This window comes from Panthera leo, chromosome C1 (assembly GCF_018350215.1).
Source record: "Panthera leo isolate Ple1 chromosome C1, P.leo_Ple1_pat1.1, whole genome shotgun sequence".
Lineage (NCBI taxonomy): Eukaryota > Metazoa > Chordata > Mammalia > Carnivora > Felidae > Panthera > Panthera leo.
In genome coordinates, this window is record NC_056686.1 from 1865352 (window position 1) to 1889426 (window position 24075).

The following is a 24075-nucleotide window of genomic DNA, read 5'->3' on the forward strand; positions in this document are numbered from 1 at the left end:
TCGGTGGAACCGCTTCCTGTGAGCAGACCCTGGGCTCCCACCCACCCTGGGCAAGGACGCCGCCACAGGCGTTTGGTTTTGGTTGTTTGGGCTTTTTTTCCAATCTTTTTTATGATCGAGAACAAAACAGAGGTGTCTCTTTCAGAATGTCACAGCTGAGCCTGCGGTGCAGGCAGCCCTTCGGCTCACAGGCTTCTGCTCCCGGCCCAGCTTCAAATCAAATTAGGGTTTGAAAAGACGTTGGGGCTGTTAGCATCCTAACCACAGCAGCCCGAGGGGCAGGGGCAGGAGGGTGTGGGACTTGCAAGCTGGGCGGTGGGGCGGCGGTGGGGAGGGGACCTTGCAAGCCAGGCCAGGACCCGGCCTTCACCTGTCCGACCCTCGGTGGCCCTTCTTGGCTCCGCCCTTCCCTGGGCCTCAGCCCCCCAGTCAGCCTCCAGGCCCAGCAGCAGAACCACTTGTGAAATTTCCACCCAAGGAGCTGGGGCCGAGTGGGGCTGGGACCCTCCGCGCCGGTGTTTGCTGGGGGTCCTGGCGGGACCATGCTTCTGCACCTGGGCGCCCACGAGACAGGTGTCAGTGTCCCCGCGGCGATGCTGGGTCAGGGTGGGGGTGCACACGGGGACAGAGCGTGTGCACCCAGATCATACCTGGGTTATTTGAGGTCAGGAATCTCAGCAAGACCGGCTCTGGCAAGCGGCCTCTCTCGTCACACCAGCCGGCCCCGCAGAGGTGGGAAGGAAGGGAGGCCCGGGTCTACGGGGCCTGCTTTCCTGAATCTGGGTTCAGCTGAGACCCCGTCTCCATGCTTATGAGAAGTTCTCCCATAAGGCCACGGCAGTGGGTCGGTGGATGGGTGTGGTGGGGCCCAGCCGCCCTGTGGCTGCAGACACCTGGGGCTCGGCCCTGGGGGTGAGAGCGGGTGGGCCATCGGCGTGAGGAGCCCACTCCGTCCAGCAGAGAGGGGGGCGGCAGGGGCTTCGGCACAGGCAGACAACCCAGGCGTCCCCACGGGGACGGAAGGCCAGTCCCGGTGTGGTGCCCCTGACTATCCACAGGGAACGGACAGAGCAGGCCCCAGGCCCCAGCGCCCCAGGCACTGATATCAATAAGTCACCCCGCTGTTTCTCCTGGGACCCTCGGGAGAGTGTGACCCACTCTGGTGTCCTTCTGGGGTTGGCTAGGAGGGAATGACGTGTGCCGTCATCGCAGATCGAGGTGGCCCCCAGGCGACGCACAGGCCCCCCTGCATGTCAGCGCCGGGCACGTCCCTCGGGAGCTCCGACACCAGACCCTGGGGTCCCAGCTGTCTCATGGGAAGGGCTGGGTGACTTTCTCACTATTGCGCCCGCCTCAATGTCCCCTCCCACCTCCTCTCCACCCGCTCCCAACACAACCAGGCAGTCATACACGGGGCGTTCACCTTCTGGAATACCTTCCGTTCGACCTCAATGCAGGACACCTTTGGGGAGGACGCATCTGTAGACGGGGTCCCCACTACAGAAATTCAACATACAAACGACATCACAGGTGAAAGTCTTATCATCCCAGCAATGACATCTGAAGACGGAGCCTCTGGGCAAAGTCGCCCCCTGGGAGTGGCCATAACAGCCTGCACCCCCATGGGGCGGGGCAAGCAGAGGGGGTCCTCGGGACTCCCGCCCATCAGCCCCTGGCTCAGCTTGCTGTTCTGGTGCTGGCGGGTCTGTGACGAGGACCCTCTCCTGCTGGGAGCCGAGGCTGGGCCCGGGGCTCTCTCTGTAGTGACCAGGGGCTTTCTCTTTGGGGACACCCTGAGAAACTCCAGAAAGCCCACCTCCTGCACAGGTGGGCAGCAGGGCTCCTGAAGGGAGACACACACCTGTTTGCTGGGCGTCCTTCTCCTACTCACAGCCAGAACTGATTTGTCCCCATCGGGGTCCTGGGGCCACCCACTGAAGATTCCTGACTGGCCAGGGGACGACTTCCTCACCAGCCAGAAGACCCAGGAAAGAGCCCCGCTTCTGGCCGGTGCCCTCACGGTCCTGTGCTGGACAGAGCCCCCCAGCCTAGCGCGTCTCTGGAGAGCCCGCGGAGCAGGTGCGGCCAGCCGGAGAAGCAGCCGGCCTGATGGCCACAGCCATCAGTAGCCGGAAACGAGTCCCCGCGGCACGCACACACTTGAGCGCTCTCGGAACCGGTGTGGGCCCGGGGCTCCGTGCTGGGTGTGTGCAGCAAGCTTCCAAGAGAAACCAAGTGTCCCTTACAGTGCACACCACGTGTGCAGGGAGCCAAGGGCCTCCACGCACGCAGCCAGAAATCAGGAAAGAGGATTTCTAGCTCCAAAGGAGGGACTGAGTCAAGACGACCCGACAACCCCCGTGTTGTCGAGTTAGGAATTATGTGATTTCAGGGCAGGACAGGCACACACAGGTCAGAGTCCAGCCCCCCTCTGAGCACCCTGGAAGGACGGCCACCTACACCTTGAATCCCCCCAGTGACGGGGTGCTCGCCTCTCTGCAAGGCCCCTCGCCCGTCCACGGGCTGCCTGCGGAGATGTCCCAACGCCACCGCCACCTCCACCACGGCTGACCACTCGAGGGGTTTCTGTCCCGTTATTCCCTTGGACACTTACAAGTGCTGGTCCGAATCCCCAGTCTGCCCGTGTGCTCCTCTCGGGTCAGGGCTACAGCCCATGGCCTGGGGACAAGACGTGCGCTCGGGAGGAAGCCCAGCCCCCAAACAGCCCCTCAGGCTGCAGAGTGTGGGGGGACCCCCAGAGCGAGGTCACATTCAGGTCACAGCAAGGGCCAGTGACCCCGGTTCTGCTGCAGGCAGCTCAGGGCAGCCCTGAGCTAGAGACACTTCTCTAGCTTGAGATCAACGACCTCGGCCCTTGTCTGCCCAAGACACGCATGGGGAGCCCCCTCCAGCTGCTTCCAGAAAACACCTCTCTCACCATGAGCTTGGGAGCCACGCTGGCCCTTGCCCTGGAGAACTGGCTTCCGTGAGATACCTGTTTTTCCTGGAAGCAGCCCCCTTCTGCCCGCCTCTCCCCTGCTCCCTCCACCCCCTCTCCACCTCTCCCTTCCCTCCCTCCTTCTCCATCCCCCACCTCTCCTCCCTTCCCCTCTCCCCCATCTCCCCTGCTCCCTCCCTCCCCCTCTTCCCTATCTCCCCTGCTCCCTCCACCCCTCCCTCCCCTCTCTCTCCCATCTCTCCTGCTCCCTCCACCCCCCTCCACCCCTCCCTTCCCTCGCTCCCCCTCTCATCCCCACCTCCCTCTCAGCCAGAGCAGGTGGGGACCCAGGCCCATGACCTGCCTGCCAGGACTCCTGTCTGCTTGTGTTATGACCCCATGCTGTCAGCCACATTGCTGGTCAGTGCTTGGTCATATCACCACTGAGCCCCAGAATGAGAGTCAGGACAGGGGATTTATGAGCTCATCCAGGCTCCCTCTGCACCCGGACAGAGGTGTTTCCAGAATGCCTTTCCCCCACCTCCTTCCGTCACAAGAATGGACTTTCTGTTTTAGTTACTCATGGACCCCATAAATCGTAACCACGCTGTGTGTGTGTGTGTGTGTGTGCGCACACGTGTGTGCATGTGCCCGCGTGTGCCTCTGGACAGAAATGAGACCCCCACGGCTCTGGGGGTCCTTAGAGAAGGGATCAGGGTAGGAGGAGGCCCTCCCCGGTCCCCCCACCACTGTCACGGGTGGACACCATGCCCGGACTTCGACGGGGCTACCTTACGGCCACGGGCGGGGGGGGGGGGGGGTGGGGGCAGGCTCACAGTGCCCGCGCCTTCCTGCATGCCCCGAGTCCATTAGGCGAGCTGACGACAGATGCCTCGGCGTCCCCCCTGCACGCCCGGCCGGGTCCGTGGCTGTTGCACGTGAGGGAGCCAGCCCAGCAGAGAGCCCACAGATTAGAAGTGCAGGAAACCTCAAATGATGTGCAAAAAAAATTGTCAAGGTTAAAAGAATTTTTCCATCCCTTTGCTTCATAACTCAGCATTTCTGATGGCGGTGATTTATGAGCGAGGGGAGCTGGCAGGGGGACCGGGGGTGGGGGGGCCTGTGAGGCCGAGTGGGGGGACGGACAGGAGGCAGCTGCCGGGAGAGGCTCTGGGATCCCCGAAGCTCAGCCCCGAATAACGCGGAGCAAGGCTTTGGAGTGGGGTCAGGCAAGGCAGCCGGATGGCAAATCTAGAGACTCGGCCCCGAGGCCCCCCAGGCCGCTGCCTACAAGGGGGCGGGGGCGGAGGGGCGCAGGGGGGAGAGGCCGGGGGGCTGGGCCCCCTCCCTCCTTCCCTCCTCAGGCATCACACACAATCAGGGGTCAGCCGCTTGCCGCTCTCGCCCTCCCGCATCCACTTGTAACTGTCTCGGGCTCCAGGAGCCAAGGCGGGTGAGGGGTGGTCTCGACCTGGCCTTCCGGGCGCTGGAAGGTCTCACTGTAGGAGAGGCAAGGGCAGGGACCTGTGGCCTCCTGGGCCTGCTTTCTGGACTCCAGGACCCCGTGGGCCTTTGAGCAGGCACGGAGACCCTCCCTCCGGTCCCTGCCTTGGCTCCAGAGCCCTGCGTCTGGCTTCTGTCTCCTCTTGCGGCGAACCCGGCAACACCAGCACCCGCGGTGACCGGTACGGGGCCGCGCAAGCACAGACGGAGACCTGAACCCGCAGGGGCTCTCGGGGTGGGCTTCCCAAAGGCCCAGCTCGTCCACTGCAGAGGCCCTGCGGGGAGGACGGAGAGAGGAAAGGAGCGGAAGCCAGAGGAGACACGTGTCTGCACCCCGTTTCTCCCTGCCTGGGGTCACAGAGGGCATGGGCCCATCCACACCCCAAAGCAGAGCCAGGCCTACAGTGTCCTGCCCACCGCGCCGGGGGCTCAGGCCCCGGTGAGGCCCAGGTGAGGCCCCACCGCCCAGCCGCGACGACAGACGCAGGCCTGGGCCCTCCCACCACAGGGGCATTGCAGGTTCGGGCCCCAGACCAGGACTCAGACCTTCTCTGGCGGAAGAGGTACCTGATGCTGCTCAGAGGTAGAGCTTCAGGGAGGAGTCCCCTCAGACCCGCAGGACCCGCCAGGAGGTGACGCCCACCCTGTGACCACCCAGATGGTCAGGGGTTGGGGGGACAGGCCTTCTGGGCTGAAGGGAAGGGGCACTTCCCAGGGGGCACCAGGAAGGAGGGCTGCTGGCCCTCCAGCGTGGAGCCTCCCCCACAGGGACAGGGACGGCTTGGCATCCCGTGCGGGTAAGCAGCCAGCCGTGTCCACGCCCAGACGTGCTTGAGAGGACGGAGAGGGCTGCCTGGCACGGGGAAGGCTCAGGAGAACACGGGCCACGTGCCAGCACCTGCCCGGCTGTCCTAAGGGAGAGAGAGAGGTTGGTTCCACGAGGACCCAGAAAGCTCACGGGAAGGCTGGGGCGTCCGCGCCGAAGGCGTTCCCTGCCCGCAGCAGGACCGAGGGGAGACCAGGCCGCCGTGGGGGGACCGAGGGGAGACCAGGCGGCTGGCTCCAGGTGTGCACGTGGGACTCGGGCGTGGGCTCAGGTGGCAGTGTTGGACCGACAGGTGCCGGAGGGCGACGGACAGTCACTGCGGTCCAGGCGCCCTGCGCTTTCCCTCATCTGCCCCCAGGACAAGTCCTGTGAGCACCCGGAGGGTCAGACTCACTCTCTGGGGGGCAGTGTGGAGCCACCCCCGCGTGGCACGGAGCTCCCCTCGCGGCAGGCCAAGAGCCCCGAGGACTGAGCCTGCAAGGCGCAGTGCAGAGTCCCAGCCCCCAGAGAATGTGCTCTGCCTCTGGGACCCACATCCCAGGACGATCGTTCCCAGCCGGGGAGGCGGAAGGCGGCGGGGGGGACGGGAGGGTGCAGCCGTGGAGGACGGTGGCAAAAAAGGACACAGATGAGCGAGGCCCCCCAGGGAGGGTGCGTGCAGGGGGGAAGCGGGGGCCTCTGGGGGTCGGTCCTGTAGGCTCCCTCGGGGCCACCCCCTCACTGGGGCTGGTTTGTCTTTTCCCAAGACATGTTGCTGGTTTCTCAGCAACCACCTGAGTGGCGCCTCACACGCGCACACACACACACACGCATTCACACGCGTGCATGCACACGCACAAGCATACACATGCACGTGCAAATGCACTTGCAACATACAAGGCACACATAAGCACACGCGTGCACACACGCACATGTGCATGCACACATATGCACACTCACACATGCACGTGCACATACACGCATGCATATGCACACGCACACACGTATATGGGCAAACTGGGTGAAGAGGGCTTCTAAGCACTTAGGACAGTGGTTACTTGGTTAGTTGGACGGATGGATCAGTGTCCCTCTAGCCACTACTTGGGGAGACAGACCCAAGCCCGTCAAGGTGAAGCAACACCCTTGAGGCAACAGGTCAGCCCGGGGGCCGCATGGGCAGTGGGGGCAGAGGCCGCAAGGGCTGTGATGGTCCCAGCAGCCTGGGCCCTCTTCGCCATCCCCAGCCGGTGCCACGGGTGGGGTCGGACAGAGACAGTGGCTGTGGCGGGGGGGGGGGCATCACAGGGAGCCCGGGCCCCCGGAGGGGGGTGGGGTGGGGTCCATGGGTCTTGGCTGCTCGGCCCCTCTTCCTCCTGTGACAGAGGAAGGTGGCAGGACTGCCCCTTCAGTTGACGTGCCGCTAACCACAGGTTTTGCTTTGTGGGTCTTTTCTGCGGGTTTCCTGCAGTTGGGGTAGGAGGCGCAAGGGGGGCCCCTAAGAGGCGTTAGCGCCCGGAGGGGGGCCTCTCCCGCGTGGGCCTGCGCTCCCATCCCTGCCGGCCCGCCCCAAGTGGCCTCCCGATGCCGGCCTGGAGCCAGCCATGCCCCTGCGCCCCCTGGCACCCCGAGGTCCGGCTTCTCTGCGCCACACCGCCCTCCAGCCCCACCCCTCCGTCTCTCATCTCCCTCTTCCCCAGGCCCCCCCGGACTCTCTTCCCTCTCTCAGAATTAGGCCCATTTGGTGAAAGCCCCCCCCCCCAAAAAAAAAGAGAATCACAGAACCGTGGTCCCTGGGTTCAGAGCCCCCTCCAGATCAGCCTCCAGAGACGTCAGCAAAGCTGGGCCTGAGCTTGTCTGCTCCGAGACTTGTCATTTATGGGAGGCACTGCTGGTGGCTCCGGGAGGGGCTCCAGGCACCCCCACGTGCAGGGGGGCAGACGGGACAGAGGCAGGTTCCGCGTCTCCCGCGGCAACGCGCCTGCCTCCCGAGATCTCCGTTTCCTCACCATCAGAGGCCGGGCGGGGCCCCTGGCCGTGTAGAAAGTGTCTGTGGACATTTGGGGAGCACCTGAGCTGTTACAGAGCATCCAGAGTTGCTGGTCAGAAGCTTCTGCGGGCCTCGGCCGGGAGCTGCCCTTCCCCGGGCTTTATTGTCCAGAACGGGCGCTCAGGACGCCCTCCGGGGGAGCAGAAGCCATGATGCTTGGAATCAGCCTCCTCTGTCTTTGCCGGGACAGGCTGCTACCCCCTGTCCTGACTTTACTGGGTCCTTCTGACACCCTGTTCTCATGTCCCCTGCCCACTGGACGCCCCTTCCTACTTTGAGGCTTCAGCCCCTCCCTCCTAGGCTGTAAGACCTGGGGCTGCGCTGCCCGGGAATTTGGTCCAAGATGCCGCTGGCTTCCGTGGCTCTGGATTCAGAACCCCACGCAAGCACCGGACGGAGCAGGGGTGAGGATGGGAGGGATTCTGCTGCAGGGACACCCCTCTCCCGGCGGGGGACAGCATTCAGGTCTTCTAGCAAATGACCCACTCGGACGCACACACCCGGAGAAGCTCCAAGCCCTGCCCGGCAGGGGCTTGTGCAGAGACCCGCGGCGGGGACCGGGTCAGTGACGCCGGTCACACGCGCGTTGGCCGCTGGGCGCGCCGGGAGAGGCCGGGCATCTGCGGGCCCTGGGTGTCGAACGGAAACTTTTCACCTTTAAGAAAACTGAATGCTTTTCTTGCTCTCTTACTTTCAGGGGGATGTGCACGCCGGTGTGGGCACGCACGCACACACGCCTGCACACGCACACTCACGCCGAGTCCCTGCGGTCACACACCCCGACAACACCTTTACCTTCAAGAATGTTTTTCTCCAGCCCAGTGCCCCAGCTCCCCTTAGCAGAGGGCTCTGTTCTTAGACACAGTGGCCTCCGCTTTCTCACGTGTGGGGCGGCTCTGCAGGGGGTGGGGGGGGGGGCGGGCTGTGCAGCCCCTTTACTGCCAGACCAGGGCTGCAGTCTGCTCGGTGAGAGGAAGGGCCGTCCTCCCGTCCCTCCGCCAGGCTCTCAGAGGCTCCTGGGACGGGCAGCCGGGGGGAGGCGGGGGACAAGGACGTCGCCAATGCCCAGGGGGTCTGCTGAAGTCCAGACGCCGACTGCCTTCCTACTGGGCCCAGACGGCTGGTCCCTCATTGGGCAGTTGCAGGCTGTGTAGACCAGCACACAGGATGTCTCTGACCCTCCTCGGTTCTTGCTCTCCCCGACAGATCTCCGAAGACCTGAGCACGGAGAAGCTCTGCATGGAGGCTGCCCCGGCGGGGTCCGGCAGCTGGCTCAAGTACATCCGGGTGGCCTGCTCCTGTAATGACCAGAACCTCACCATGTGCCAGATCAACGAGCAGGTGGGTCTGGGGCTTGCACACCGGCCCTCGGAGTGGCTCCTGGGGCCTCGGCACCCAGAGAGATGGTGGGGGCGGGGGGTGCCGGGGCGAAGGGGCAGCCGGGCCCTGCCGGGCCCTGGCCTGCCGCGGGGCAGGGAGCTCCGTGACACCCCGTGGCTGTTCCCCGGGGCCTTCTGTTGGCAACCCAGTTACGCACGACTGTCCTTGCGGCTCTGCTCGGAAGTGCTCTCTGGGGGGTCGGCACCGCCCTCCGGGGGTGCCCTGGGAGCCCCTACGGCGTCCCGGCCAGCCTGCGGAGGCCACTGGCTCCCCTGGCTGACAACCCATCTTTCTCCTGAGCCGGGTGGCCCTGACTTCAGCCCCTGGCCCCAGGGCCGGGACGCCTCACTCCTGCTGCCAGCCCCCCTGGGAGGCCAAGGACCCCGCTCGCTCGGCACGCTGGAGCCTCACTCGCCGTGCTATTTCCACACCACCCTGGGAACGCAGGCACCACTGGCTCTCATCGTTCATGGTGGCCGTCCGGGCTGAGAGCCGAACAGGACAGAAGATGCCATATGCAGCCCCCACGTGTCCCCAGTGCTGGGAGGTCCTATTCTGTGTCTTTAACTACAAGTTCGCAAATGGCCCCTGAAGACTCCCCACCCCGGAGCCAGGCCCCTCGGCACGTCTCCACTGCGTTCCCGGAGCAGCGCCGGGCTCCTTGGGGTGCCCGACCCGGCCGATCGAAGCAGCGTGCGCTTGCCGAGAATATCTTGGGGTTCACGGGAGATTTCATCTGCGAAAGGGATTCCTCTGCTTCCAAAAATGTTTCCGGAGACCACATAACAAAGACTACATTCTCCCGTCGCCTGTGCAAACCATTAAAAGTGGATCGAGGCTCTTGACTTCAGAGAAACGGTTTTGCATTAGGAAACACAGAGAGCACGCAGCAGGGAGGTCCCTGGGACCCCCGTCAGCTGCCCCCCCTCACCCGCTCAGGCTCCTTCTCGGCCCTGGGGCTCGGCCTGGATTAAGCCCTGGACACGAGCTGCCACCAGACGCGGCGAAGTTGGAATCCACCTCTGCTCCTGAGACAGCTACAGCTCGTAGCCAGAACCCAGCATTTTGAAAATAAGGTGGTTTGGGTTGTTGTTTTTTTTTTTTCTGATTGCAAAAAATATTGCAGAAATTGAAGCCAAAAAGAATAATCCTCAAAAATTAGAAGAGAACTTAAACAAACCACTTTTCCTTCCTCCAAATGAAAGTGAAATCTGAGTGACGGACGGTCAGATCTAGGCACGCCCCTCCTGTGCGGACCGCGCGTATGCCCGACCCGTGTCCGGAAGCTGATGGGCAGCGGAAGGAACACCGTGGGGCCGAGCCCCGGATGGCACTTCGCGAGAGGCAGGATCCAGAGTCTCCATTTAAGAAACATGTTTGCTGGACCGTTTGAGCCAAACTTTAGTAGCAAAGCAGGTACCTTTTCATGACAAGCTTCTAGAAAAGCACACAGATGTGTCATCAGACATCTTTGTGTCCTTATTAACATTTCGGGGAAGCGTTTCTGCCAGCTCCACATAAGGGTCCGCGTGGGACTGACTGCTCTGCAGCAAAGTCTTTCCATCTCCTTCCACCAGGGAACAGGGATACTTTCGGCTGGGGTGGAGTAAGTCTTGAACTCCGGCCGTTTCCCTTAACCCCATTGAGGGGGGGTGACCGGTCCCGACGGCTGGAAACACCGGTTGCTACAGAGCAACAGGCTTGACCTGGGTTGGAGCTGGAATAAGAACGTCCCTGAAATAGTAATAATAAAACAAAGATTTTTGAAGACAGGCTTCTCTTTGAGAAGGAAACATTACACGATAGTAATGGGGTTTCTCAGATGTCCATAATCCCAAGAGTTTCTACCAGGATTTCCTGGCACTTATGGACACCCCAGCCCCCGCTGCACACGCACACACACGCACACACACACACACACACACCGCCCTCGACAGCACGGACGTGGAGGGGACAGCGTCCAGACTGAGAATCTAAGAGGCATAAGGCAGTGTGGGTTTTGCCAGATGGTGCTCAGAAGCCCGTCACATGACCTCAGCCCTGGTTTTGAGAGGACGAAGAACCCTGGGCAGGAGGGGGTCTCGGGGGCGCGAAGAGAAAGTCCCTGAAGTCACGGCTCCCCGAAGAACCGAGCTGGCAGCTCCGAACAGGAGACCGTGTCCTTCCGAGGGAGCCACGCGTTTCTTCCACGGACTGCGGCTCCCATGGCCGTGAGCACAGCCCTGCCTCCAGCTTCTCGTTCATGCCACAAGGCCCCCTCTTGGCGCCCTGTGGCTCTGACGGCCACCTCTGTCCCCCTCTCTGCAGCTCCAGACGGCGGAGCCCAGGGCAAGAGAGGCCACCATCGGGCCATGGATTTCCTCCTGGACTCAGCCCTATCCACTAAACAGTGGCGAGCGGCTTTCACAGACGGTCCTGGGCCAACACAGGCTCTGGGGTGGCCGGTCTGCTCCGGACAAAGTGGCCACGGCCTACGGCTGGGGGCTCCAGGTCTGTCTCTGGGTTTTTGGAAGTGGTCGGATCACAGCCGGAGACTCTGGAGGGCCCTGATTGACCTTTCCCACTTAGCATAAACGGAAAGCAAAGGGGAGCCCACGGGCAGCAGAGATCCCCGGGTAGCATGACCCTCCCCCGGCCCCGGGCGACCTTCACTCCCCTCCCCCTGCCGCCCGCCAGCCCCTGCTTTTCCTTCTGGAAATTCTGAGACGCTCAGATCACCCCTGGGTGGTTCTTTCTCCCACAATTATGGGCACACGAGTCGGTCTGAAACGCTGCGGGAGACAGACGGGGCCTGTCCCTGGATTTGTTTTAACGTTAAGCCTGAAATCAAGAGCTTGGAAGTAAGCGCGCCCACCGGAGGGAGCAGAGAGGGGCGGAGGCCTGTTCACGGCGCGCCGTCTCCCCGTCCCCACCCACCTCACCGGGGCAAGGATGCTGGGGCCCGACGTCAGTGGCCAGCGGGGCCGAGGAGGGCGTGAGCCGGTGCTGGGGTCACACGCAGATGTCGGGGAGCACGACTCGGGGGCTCCGATCGCCCCCGCGCACGGAGGAGAGCCCCCGGGGCCCATGCTGTGCGTCCCCAGGGCCGGCCTGGCGGCAGGGAAAACCCAACAGCACCAGCAGGTTTCCCGGGGCACAGCCAGCTCAGCCCGGGCACCGGGGCCGGGTCTCCCCGAAGAGGAAGCAGACAAGCTTGTTAAAGAAAGGCATTTCGTTAGCAGATCAGCCGGCCGATAACCACACAGCCCCGCGTCCAGGAGAGCCAGCGCTTGTGTTTAATGAAAACCTGGTGCTCCCGGGCCGGCCGCACGTCGGCCCGGCAGCTTCTCTTTTGCTTTCGCTTCCCTGCCCTCGATGCGGGACCCCGCCGCGGTGGCCGGTCGGGGCGTGGAGCCGTCCGCCGGGGCTGGAGCCCGCAGGATGGCGTCCAGCACGGGTCCCCCGCCGCCTCTGCTCCCACCCCCCAGGATTTTCTAAATTAAACCTTGTAAATGGATTGGCCCGTTTCAATGGTAGCTCCCAAACAATTAGATACAATTTCCCCCTTTGAAACGAGAAGGGCAGGGGATTCATTGTAGCGTTTCCTGGCCAGTTTACAAAAGACTTAACATATATATCAAATTCATCGGGAGTCCGAAAGCCGTGGAGTTCTGCGGTGCCCTCTTCAGAGCAAGCTGACCCTGTCTTCAGGAAGGAACAAGACCTAAATTCGACCACGCCGGCCCAACACCGGCCGGAGCCCTTGTCAGAATTTCCACTCTTCTCCTTCTTGACCGAATGGGGTGCTGGATTAGGAGAGCCACGTAAGAACGGTGGGGACCACGTTCCCCAGTAATGTGCGTGTGTAGATACACACGCTCTCCAGCCCCGAACTGTACGACGAAGGAAGAGACAGACGTGCGGGACTTTTTCTCACGTTTGTGCCGCTGGGAAGGAGACGGCACAGCGGCAAGACCGGAAAGATTCTCGGACACAAGTTGCTTCAGCCCCGCGTGGGAAGACAGGAGCGTGGCAACCGCCAGGCACGCCAGGCCGTGTCCTCTCCCCGGCGGAGGAAGGAATTGTCTGCCTGTCCCTGGAGCCTGAGCCTGCCGTGGGGGCCCGACCCAGACCCGCTGTCCCCGCGGTCCCACTCGGCTCTGAAAAGGCACAGGCAGGCCTCCGCAGCCCCCCGCGGCTCCCAGAGCCCTCCCCGCTCCGGCTTGGAGCACCGCCTGGGTGGCTTTTTAAACTCCAAGTGCTCAAGCCCTCAGGCAGCCTCAGGGCTCTGGTGTCCACAGCCCTTCCCAGGCAGAGACTCCCACAGCCTGGGGACCTCAAGGAGGAAGGACACACAGCGGTGTTTCCAGAGTCCGCGCCGGAACCGCCTTGCCTCTTCGGGGGTCCCTGAGAGGAGAATGCCCAAGGACCGGCGTCCCCTGTGGGGACAGGCCAGAAGCGGACGGGCCATTCCACTCCCCCTTGCTGCTTCTCTTTTGTGAAAAGCCCTCGCAGAGCCCCCCAGAGGCCTTCACAGATCCCACACAAAGCCGAAATCCGGGATGCAGGGAGGCTTTCTTTTTGCGATAAGCACACTGAAAGCGATGTTGCCCGCGTAACTCAGACACTCCTTGAAAGGTCCTCAAACCGTCAGAGGGGGAGAAGCGGTCCCGTGCACGTGGCCACTTTCACCTTTCTGAGCCGTCCGTTTGCTCCGGGCCGGGCAGAGCCGTGGCCGTGGCCGAGCACCCCGTGCAACGCGGGGGCAGCTTCTCGTAATTTCAATCGTAAAACCCCCAGATTAAGTAGGAATGACAATCGTAGAACCTAAGTCGTCGTGTTCGAAAGCAGTATCACCCTCGTGAGTTGATTTGATATTTAAAAAAAGATACTTGAGGAACTCAAGAAGCTGTCTAAAAGTGACATCTATTTTAAATCTGAAATATTTCTTTGTCTTAAAGAACGTTGGGGGGAGGGAGTGACGTTTGTTTTCGCGGAAGGGTCTGAATGAGCACGGCCTGTGTGAAACCGACTGTTCTCAGGCACTCCTCTCCGCCTTGTGTTGGGAACGTGGGCTTATTTGTCCCCGAGCTCCGTCTACCTGCAAGGGGCCCGCTCCCGTGTTGGGAGAGGGACGAGGGGGAGGAGAGGACCCACACTCAGGGCCACCACCGTCCCTGCAGACAGAGCAGAGACATTCAAACAGGGACCTAACCTCAGACCTGTCTGTCTGGCTTCGGTATTTTGAAAGCCGTTTGCGAGCAGACGTTTATTGGCTCTCATGAACCCAGCTGTTGTGACTTCCCCAGCTCTCAGATCCTGAAACCAGAGAGAAAACTCCAGCTGGGCCTTGCCCAGAGCACGGAGACAGGGTTTCAGCCGTGCAGGGCTGCAGCTGTTGAGGGCGCGGGTTTTCGCTGCTGTCACAGACACAAACCTTTTTCCTTTTCCCGCGGTGGACGAGGCACCACAGGGGAGGGTTTCTTTTTCCTGGAGGAACAGGCCTCTCTCCCTCCTGTGAAAATGAGTGCTCAGCCCGTCCACATGGCAGGCGGGGCCCTCGGTCTGAAGCCGGCCCAGCCGCCGAGGGGCACACGGTGAACGGGAGTCGCCCGCCCACTTCAGGAGTTTTTAAGGGGCTACAGAATCATGTATTACAGGCCCCTGCGGAAGGGGCCGGGCTCCGCACCGTAAATGCGCAATTTGTAACGCCCCCAGAGGCCAGGAGCCGCCCAGGCCTCAGTCCCACCGAAGCCTGCGCGCGGCCTTTGTCCTGGGAAGTCAGCAGAGCCTGAGGACAAACGACCAGGAGGCGGCTGGCTGATAAGGCCTTTGTGCCGGTGGGAACAGGTCATAAAAACTCCAGAGCCTCCCTCACACCTCCGTGCCCTTGGCAATGGCATCGGCTGAGTTTGGAAAAGTTTGCTCTGTTCACCTCCTGTCTCCCCTTCCGGGTGGAGGCAGGTTGGGGGCGCCCCTGCCCCCCCCCCCCAACCAGGGCCCTGCGATTAGCACTAATAGCAATTAATTCCGTCTTCCGCTCAAAGTCCAGGCGGCCACGGCTGCGGGCCGCTGGCCGCCCTCCTGTGCTGCGCTCACACCCCTGCCAGGTGCCGTCCGGGGTTGGGGAGGGGGCGCCCGCTGTGCACAAAGCTGCCCCCTGTGGCCAAGTGCACCAGACCCTCCCTCAGCTCCTCCAAGGCTGTGTTGGCGGGGGGATCAGTCCCCGGGGAGGCAGGCGGCCTGGGACCACACGTGGGGGCTGTAGAGGGGTCCCAGGAGGTCCGGGCAGCCCTCAGAGCTGGGAGGGGGGTGGGGGCGGGGACCTAGGTGGCCTTGGAGCGCGGGTAGGGGATTCCAGGAGGTCCAGTGGCCTTGGGAGCCACCGGGGTGGGGGGTCCCAGGAGAGGCAGTGGCACTCAGAGAGGGGGGTGAGGAGGGTGGTGGGGGGGGGGGGGGTCCCGGGAGGCCGGGTGGCCCTCCGAGGGGGTCGGACGGGGAGGCGGAGAGGGGAGGCGGGCCGCGCCCAGCCCCTGCCAGCCCGGCTGGAGCAGGAGTTCAGCAGTCCCGGCCGGAGGCAGGATGTGGCCCCAGGAGCCGCGCTGAGCCGGACGCCAGGTCAGAGCGGAGCCTCGGGGAGGGACGCGGCCGCGGAGGGATGTGGTGGGCGGGCCCACATTGCCCTCTAACGGGGCCTGAGGAAAGCCGCCAGGACCCTCCTCTGGCCCCAGCCGGGCCCCAGCCTGTGCGCACGTAGCTGGCCGCCGGGCTACGTGCACTTGGTGGGCCTACTCACTCACCGCCCAGATGCACGTGTGAGACCCGCCTGCCGACTCAGGGCCCCCTCCCCGGTCACTCCGGGGTCCCCTGGCTTCGTTGGAGTGTCCCATACGCTGGGTCCCACTTTGACATCCAGTGGCTCCTCTGATTTGTTTTTCAAGTAACCATTTGGCCACTGCAATTTTTAGTGAAAGTGATACAAAACCGGGACCTTAATAACAATGGCTTTGTGACGACAGTTGCTAAGGTCCATTCCCCATTTGAAACCCCTACCGTTTTGGCAGCAACGTGTGTGACGGCAGTTGCCAAATAAAATGAAGGTGCGTGGGGGGCGGGTGGGGGGCGGGGAGGAACTTTGGGCTGTGTGACACGCCCGTGCCGTGTGTGTTTCTGCCGTGCGGTGCCCTGGGAATCAATCCGGGCAGGCCCCGGGGACACCATGGGGCTCTGTGTGTCCTGGGGCGGGGGGGGGGGTCCCTGCTGTTGTCAGGACTGGTGGTTTGTAAAGGAGTCCGCACGGATGTGGCCTGTGGAGGGGAAAAGGGGTCCCACAAGTGACAGGGATGGCTCAGGCTTCCAGATGTTTCCTGGGGCCCGGGGGTGAGGGGGGAGGCTCAGGGCTCGTGCAGGCCGTGTGCCCAGCTCGAACCGTGTCCCCACCCCCCACCCCCCGATGCTGGAAAGCCTGGCCTGGTACCTAAGGCCCAGGTCCTCCGTGAGGGCGGGGCCAGAACAGCTCCAGGAGGGAAGGGCCTGGAGGAGCCTCAGCCCTCAATTTCCTGGGTGCAGATGGAATCTTCTAGTCTTTCTCTGGTCTCCCAGCCAGTCCTGCAGCCAGGCCTTCGGGCTTCTGGAAGGACCTGGGTTACTGTCGCCTGGATAGAGACCCAAATACCCAAGTGCTGGGGTGGTGGGCAGTGGCCTGGCTGTCTGACATTTCTGGGATCGAGATACGAGGCTTCCTGGTGTCTGCCCCACTCGTGTGAGGGGTTGGTATCCCCACCCCCCCCCCAGCAGAGGACCCGTGTCGCTGCTCTCCAGGGGTGGGGAGGCTCCCAGGCACAGAAGAGCCCGGTTCTCTCCCACGGTCACCCCGGCCTTTGCAGCTGGTTCCGGGGTCCCCTCCCAAACAGCCCCTGCCCCCGTGGCCCTGCTGAGCCTTAGGGCTCCCCAGAGCAGACGGCCCTTTCTCAGGACGTGCAGCGGCACTGGCTGAGGCCCTCCGAGTACTGAGGCTACACTTCCCACGTTCTCCTCCCCTAGACCTGAGCCCACTGCTCCAGGCTTCGATCTCCGCCCCTCCCCAGGCCTCACGCACCCCTCCCCGCGCTCAGGGTGCCCCCATCTGGGTCCCCAGGGCTGCCGGGTGCCGGTCACCAAGCTTGCCACAGGCACGTGTATCCCTCCACCGTCCCCGTGGACGGTGCCCACGCTCACGGGAGACTCAGGGCCTGCCGTCCTGGCCCACAGAGCCTCTGTCGGAGTTCACGGCCACTTTCAGAATGTCCAGATTGGCCCTCGACCCCCTCCAGGCCCCCACCGGCAAAGGGCGTCTCGCGTACCCTTTGAGAAAAGGAGCCTGAGACCCAAGCCAGGCCCCGCTGCCCGTGAGAAGCGCCAGCCTCCCTGATGCCTGCCGCTGGGACCCGCCCCACCTGGGCACGGCGTCCTCCGTCCCCTTTACCGACCTCCAACAACGGGACGGAACAAACTACAAGGGGCTCTAGCCCTCGTGAGCATATTCTGCAAAGTTCCAGGAGGGAGACTCTCAGCGGCAATTAGTGGGCAGGTCGAGTGGCCCGCGGGTGTCGCCTGTGTGCGCGCAGCGTGGCTCTCTCAGCAGCCGGGACGGCAACACTCACCCCTTCTCTCTGCCTTTCCGCCTAGATTTATTATAAAGTCATCAAGGACATCGAGCCTGGGGAAGAGCTGCTGGTGCACGTGAAGGAAGGCGCGTACTCCCTGGGCCCGGTGCCCCCCGGTCTGGATGGTAAGCCCCCCCTCCTGAGGCCGCCCGTCACTCCTGCCACATGCCGGGGCCCGCCGCTCAGACCCCGGGCCAGCGGGACCGGCCCCCTCCTAACAAGCTCTCCGCTGAAGCGTCGCACTCTCCCCACCGTGGGTTATATGAGCCACACGCCGAATTCCCGCCAGGACTTCGGGCCATAGGAGCCGATGGGTATCGTGTGGCATTATATCTTTGTCGTGGAAGTGTCCCGGGGGACTTTTTGTTTTTTTTTTTTTAACTGTATTATTAGCAGCATGGTTTTGTGGCTTGGAAACCTCCACCCTGCAGAGCTCCGTGCCGCGGGAGACGTTTCAGGGTCACTTCAGAGAGGACAGTGCCGGCGTGTAGGTCTTTGAAAGCGGTGCCCTGTCTATCGTCGATAGCAGAGTCCGAGAGAAAAGTTAAGGGGAAACTGATGTCGTGAGAGGGGACATTTCGGGTTGGGGCGTTGCCACAGGGGCACTTGGACGGCAGCTGAGCCCCCGGAACCGTGTGGAGAGCCACCCTCCTGTCCTTTGCTCCCGACTCGTCACTCGGTGCTCGTCCCCCGGGCATGCTTCCCACCCTTCCTCCTTTACACACACACACACACACACACACACACACACACACACACACACCCCTACATCTCAGAGGGTGTTCGAAAATTCCAGCCGCAAGCAGGCTGGCGTTTCCGAAACGCGGCCTTCTCCTCCTTCGTCCCCACTGTGAAGCAACATGCCGTTCACCTGGGGACTCTGGAACAGCGTTTGGGTTCCTCCGAGGAACGAGGAGCCCTGCACTGGCAGCGGAGGGCCGGTGGTTAACTCCCTGAGTGCCGCCGCTGAGCTCGCGGCGTCTTCCCTTTGAGACCCCACAAGGGAGCAGAGAAGCCACCTCCCCTTCTAGCCGGGGCTGGTGATTCCGCTCAGCTCACGCCGGAGCAGGCGGGAGGCCGCCTTTTCCCCTTCCTGTCTTTCCTTCCCTCCCCTCCAAAGGCACAGAGGCTTAATGATTAACACCACTTACCACAGGTTCCTCTAATAATGCCACGAGAGGGAGTGGCATGGGCCGGGGCCGGGAGCAAACTCGGAGATCTCTGCCTTAATTTACCCTTTCGATCCCCGAACCTGGCCCGGCAGCTGCGTCCTTCCTCCCCGAGGCCCGTGTCCCTGAGCCGCCGCTCCCAAGTCGTCACGGAGCCGGATCCTATCTGCGCGCGCCTCTCAAGTTTGGTTTTAATTAGGCCGTCAAGAAAAGAAAAATTAACGTCTGAGGTCTGGGTAGTGAGGGGATGGGCTCATTTTCCTTAAAATGATCGTTGAAAAGACCTATGGGTCTCAGGTAGCACACGAGAACTCGGAAAGATAAGCCCACTCCCCTTCGGGGAGCACCCGGCCAGGGAATGTCGTTTGTATAATGAAACTTCTTTCTTCCAAAAGGTTTTAAAAACCTGCATTGCTTTCCCCCGCCCCCACCGGGCCCCCCGATCTTAAAATAAGCCGGGTCCACATCTCCCTAATAATTCATCAAACATTTGTGGGCTAATTGCTTTCCACACATAATGGTCTAGCATCAAACATCTGACTTTTCATACTCTCTGCTGTCACAGTCATCCCCCAGCCCCCCAACGGCCGCCCCCTCCCCAGCTAAACTCAGAATCGCACAGAAAGAAAATGCAGAATCGTTCCTCGCTAAGATAATTATCATAAAAATCTTTTCTCCCGGCCCCAGCTAAACGCAGAGGCCCCTTATCGCGGCAGGAATTTGGAGTCGGTTCTCCACTGCTTTTGAGCCTCCGGTCTGGTCCATTGCCATGCAGATACCGCATAATTGTGTCCCCCTCGGCTCTCTGAAGCCATTAGGCACCGATTTATTTTTCTGTCACATTCCTGCCTTGTGAAGTTGCGGACGGGACTTCACACAGACAGGCGGGGTGTGGATGTGACACGCACGGCACGGGCTGCCGTGGCCCGGGCCCGGTGTGGTTTGGGTAGCACACGGAGCGTCCACCAGATTCCGAGTTGACTCACAATTGTTCGTGCTGCTGTTGCGGGCGGGGGGCCTTTGGCGGGGACAGCGTTCAGGTATCGCGGCAGACACGGGCCCCTGTGTGCCAGCCCACTGGGGGCCGAGGGCGCCGGTCTGGTGGATCCCGGCCTGGAAATGCTCTTTGAAAGCCGCGGCTTTGGAAAGAGACGCGGTTTCGGTCTCCCTGCAAGGGACTCAGAGCACAGGGACGCCACGTTCAGGTTCATTCAATAGCTGCGGCGACTTTTTATTTTGTTCTTATTCTTTCAGCGCGGAGGGGAAAGATTTCCCTTGCAGGAAAGCTTCTTGATCTTGGGAGAAAATAAGGAAAATCATTTCCATTCCAGTGTGCTTTTCTTTTGAGAAAGGCTTAAAATCGTTAACTTCGCTCCCCCTTCAAAAGAAGTCGCAAGGATGCAGTGACTTGTATATAAAGCGTATGAGGAAAATGATACAATGTAACGTAACATTATATGATATGGTATAAGTGTAGTATAATATGACATAACACAACAACATGATATAATACAACGTAACACAATATAACCAGAATATAACCTATTCTTTTGGTGTTTTTTCACGTGGGGTTACTTGCGCCGGGCCCTGGGACCCACAGGGCCGCGTGCATCCTCTGTGGCCCGTGCAGCGTGCCCCGGACGTGTGCACTCAATGCCCGCCTTACCTGCGTGGGAGATGCTGGGACACCTGTCCACGCCACGGCACGGGGCGCGGGGGACTGAGGCTTAGACATGTCCGGTGTCCGTCTCTGTCCTTCAACCAGGGCAAACGTGGGTCCGTGGAGGGATGAGGGGGCAGGGAAAGAGGGCGACACGTATCTCCAGTCAGTTCCGTGGCCTCTAGGAGGTCCTCAAACGCCGTCAGAGAGAGAATCAGGCAGGATTTTCATTTTAAATCCAAATTCCAGACCAACACTGAGAGAATGGGTTGGTTGATGCTATGGGCGGGTGGGGTCAGCCTTTCTTCTCGAATTTGTTGTCAAATTTCAAACTTCTGGGACTGTTCCCAGTTGGGTCCAGAAAGAGTAAACTGCAGACTGGCATTTCTAACTTACTCATGGCGCCGGGGGCGGTGGGAGGGCCCCAGGAAGTCAGAACAAACCCACAGGGGCCGTTTCTGTGGGGTCCGTGCATCCGGCCCCGTTGTGAAACGGGGCTCTCGGTCCTCAGATGTAGAGGAAAGCCACATGTGTTAAGTCGAGGCGGGCCTGCAGGAGACGCCAGGGCGAGCCCAGCTCTCGCGGCCCGTTCGGTGCTCTCCCCGGGCCGCACACGGCGGGACTCCGCCGCCCTGCCTCCAGGGCCCCGCCCGGTGCCGAGGCTCCAGTTACACGGCTCTGCCCCCTCCTCCCCGGGCGCCCTGGGCCGGCCATTCCGTCTGTCCCGACCTCCGTTTCCCAGTTATAAATCGGGGATAAGAATATTCTCCGCCCGGCAGCGCGTGGATCGGCACGAGCCTTAGATCCGGGCTCCCAGACCTCCAGGGTCCCCGTCGCCGTCCACGGCCCTTCCCGGGGACACTCCGGTTCTCCCGCAAAGGCGATGCTTTAGAGACACGCGGGGATGATTGTGCGGTGATGTGCACCCTCCCTGCGCCCCTCCCCCTCCCCGGACTCCACCCTGGCACCCAGGGGGCCCTCCCAGTGCCTGCATGGGTTTTGTGCCAGCACCTTCTCTGACTTGGTGCTCCGGGCGGCCCCTGGCCCCGCCGTCCCTATCCTCCCGCCCCTTGGTCTGCCCCTCGCAGCAACGGGGCCTGCCCTGGTCTTTGTGTTTGCAGACGCGCTGAAGGGTCACTGGGGCGGCCGCCCTCCCTGCCTCCTCCAGCCCCCAGTCTGCGGTTGGTGTGGACCAGCTGGCCTTGCCTCCTCCTTGTCCGTTTCGCAGTTCGCCGTGTGTCTGCGGCCCTTCGGGGAGGTGTTTGGGGCAGAGCCTTCGCGGCCTCAGAGGCCCACACGGGGGCCCCGCCAGGCTCTCGCCCGGAGCAGGGCTGGGTGCTGTAACTCGACTCCCTGACCCAGACAAGCGAGAGCTGCTCGTCCCCGTCTGTGTTGAATTCCTCCAAACGAACACTTTCCCGACGGCCCGCTCTGGCCGGTGGGCAGGCCGGCAGGCCCGGACGGTGCGTCCGACCAGCGCTGGAGCCCGCCCGGCCTGTCCACAGGGCGCCTCTCAGCAGCCCCCCCCCCCCATCACCCTGATGTCTGCCTCCACGCAAAGATGTGGACAGAAGTCACATTTGTGCACCTGAGGGGGTCATCCAAGGCCCCGGAGCATCTCGGATGCAGCTCCCACGGAGCCTGCCCCTTGGGTGTCGGGGAGTGGGGGCCTCCAGGTGGCACCGGTGGGGATGCCAGGTGTGAGCACACACCGGGAGCGGTGCCTCCAACGTTAGTCTCAGGGAAGCTTCTGGTCGGGAACAGGTGGCCCGCCCTCTCTCCTGACCCCCTGTCCGGGCTGCAGAGCACCCCCTCCCTGTCCTTAGCACTCTGAGATGTTTCCGGTGGTCTCTCTGACGTGGGAGGGGGCGTGCCTGTGCCCCCACCTCCCTGCCTCCTTGACTTCCTCGGGGGCAGGCCATTTGGGTCAGCTTATTAAGGCTGAGCTCTGCACAAGCTTGCACACACACACACACACACACACACACAGAAGCACAGGCACACATGTCCACACTCCAACACACGGTCACAGGCACACACAGAGGCTCACTCTTGCACACATATACCTGTTTACCCACACACGTTCACACAAACACACACGAAGCCACACGCAGAAATACAGCCACATAGCACACGCACAACTGCACGCACAACCATTCACACACGTGTGCACTCACATGTACGTATGTGCACATGCACTCTTAACATGCACAACACATGCCAACCGTGTGCACAAATGTGTGCACAGAAACAGACATTTGCACGTGCAGAACAGGCGTGCACGTTAACGCCCACACACACGTGCACAGGTGCCCTAACGCCCGGGCGCACTCGTGTGCAAACATGTGCCAGCACACACATTTCCACGCGTGTAGCCGCACACGGAAGCACATGCGTGCTCTGGCACACGCACACGGGTACACACGCACACCAACACAAACAAGTGTGGATGCACAAATATCTCTACACGTTCACACAAAGGTGCACAGACAAGGATGCAGATGTGCTCAGATACACACATTTGTGCACACGCACACTCACAGCCGCACACCCGTGCACAAGCACACGAGCATGCACACATCCGCTCAACGCACACGCAGGCACGCTTTCCGACTTGGGTCCCAGCTTTCAGCGCAAGCGTTCCGTCCCGTCCTCGGGCAGGGAGGGGACACGGCGCTGGGGAGAAGCCACTGACAAGCAGTGGCCCGGGTGGGGGCTCGGGGATGGGCCCAGAGGACGTCTCCGCCGGGAAATTTACGGCTTTGAGCGGGTTGTTTGGCTTGGCACGGTGGTCAGGATGCTGCCTCATAAACTTAATAATAGCTGCCCCCTTTTAATTTGTTTGACCTTGACGACAGTAATTTACGATATGCATTAGAGCTCTGTCTTCTTTTTTCCCCTGATTCATAAACAAACCACTTGGCCAGCTTCCTTCTCTGCTCCCAAGCGCAGGGCCTTCTGGAGCCCGGCGTGGCCTCCTGCCACGCGGGGTGGGGCCCGGTGTTTCTCGGCATTTCTGATGGTGCGGACACAGGGTCCCCTCGGTCCCCAGGTCCCCGGGGCGGCCGCACCCGGCCCGGGATGAGGGCAGAGAGGAAGTGGGAGCGGGAGCGGCCGGTGTGGGAAGCAGGGCCCGCCGCCCCCACCCCCAACACCCCCTCCCGGGCCCGGAGCCTGGGCCCCATCTCGCGCTCCCCACGGACCTCCCGCCCTCTGTCCCTAGCAGGGGAGCCCACGTTCCGCTGCGACGCCTGTGACGAGCTCTTCCAGTCCAAGCTGGACCTGCGGCGACACAAGAAGTACGCGTGCGGCTCCGTGGGGGCCACGCTCTACGAGGGCCTGGGCGAGGAGCTCAAGCCGGAGGGGCTCGGCGGTGGGGGCGGCGAGCAGGCCCACGAGTGTAAGGACTGCGAGCGGATGTTCCCCAACAAGTACAGGTGCGGCTGCCCCCATCCCCCCCAGGCCTCTTCCCCTCCCCCCCCACACCCCTCTTGTCCTCCCCGCTCCGCACCCCCTCACTGCCCCCCAGGCCCCCCAAGCTGGTCAGCAGGGCCAGTTGACCCTGGGACCACAGCTGGGACCTCGGCCCTCAGCCCTGTCCACACTGACGAGCCGAGAGAGCCTTAGGGACGGGGGAGACCAGGGTCCCCTCCAGTGTGGCTCACCTCAGGGGCAGGTGCCCCTCCCTGCCCACTCATCTGTCACTACACACAGCGTGGCCCACGAGCTGGTGGCTGCAGGCCACGGGTGCTCCCGGCTCTGACCCCTGGCCGGTGCCCCCCACCCCCGGAAGACCCGCGTGGTCGGTAGAGATATTTCTGGCCCTGCCATTCTGCAGTCAGGGCTGAGCCTTGGAGATAGACCACGAGGAAGGCGAGAAATGCAGGCCACACCCCGAGACGTGCAGGGCTCAAGCCCCAAGGCCACTCCCGTAGTAAGGCCCAAGACC

The 24075-nt window shown here is 62.3% G+C and overlaps 1 protein-coding gene across 1 annotated transcript in view; it reads left to right on the forward strand.

Annotated features, from left to right (window-relative positions):
• Positions 1-24075, forward strand: part of PRDM16 (PR/SET domain 16) — a 312421-nt gene that overhangs the window by 257811 nt on the left and 30535 nt on the right. The window contains exons 4-6 of the mRNA XM_042951672.1: positions 8500-8634; positions 17320-17422; positions 23353-23563. Of these exons, the coding sequence (XP_042807606.1) occupies positions 8500-8634; positions 17320-17422; positions 23353-23563 (449 nt within the window). The remainder of the gene's footprint in view (positions 1-8499; positions 8635-17319; positions 17423-23352; positions 23564-24075) is intronic.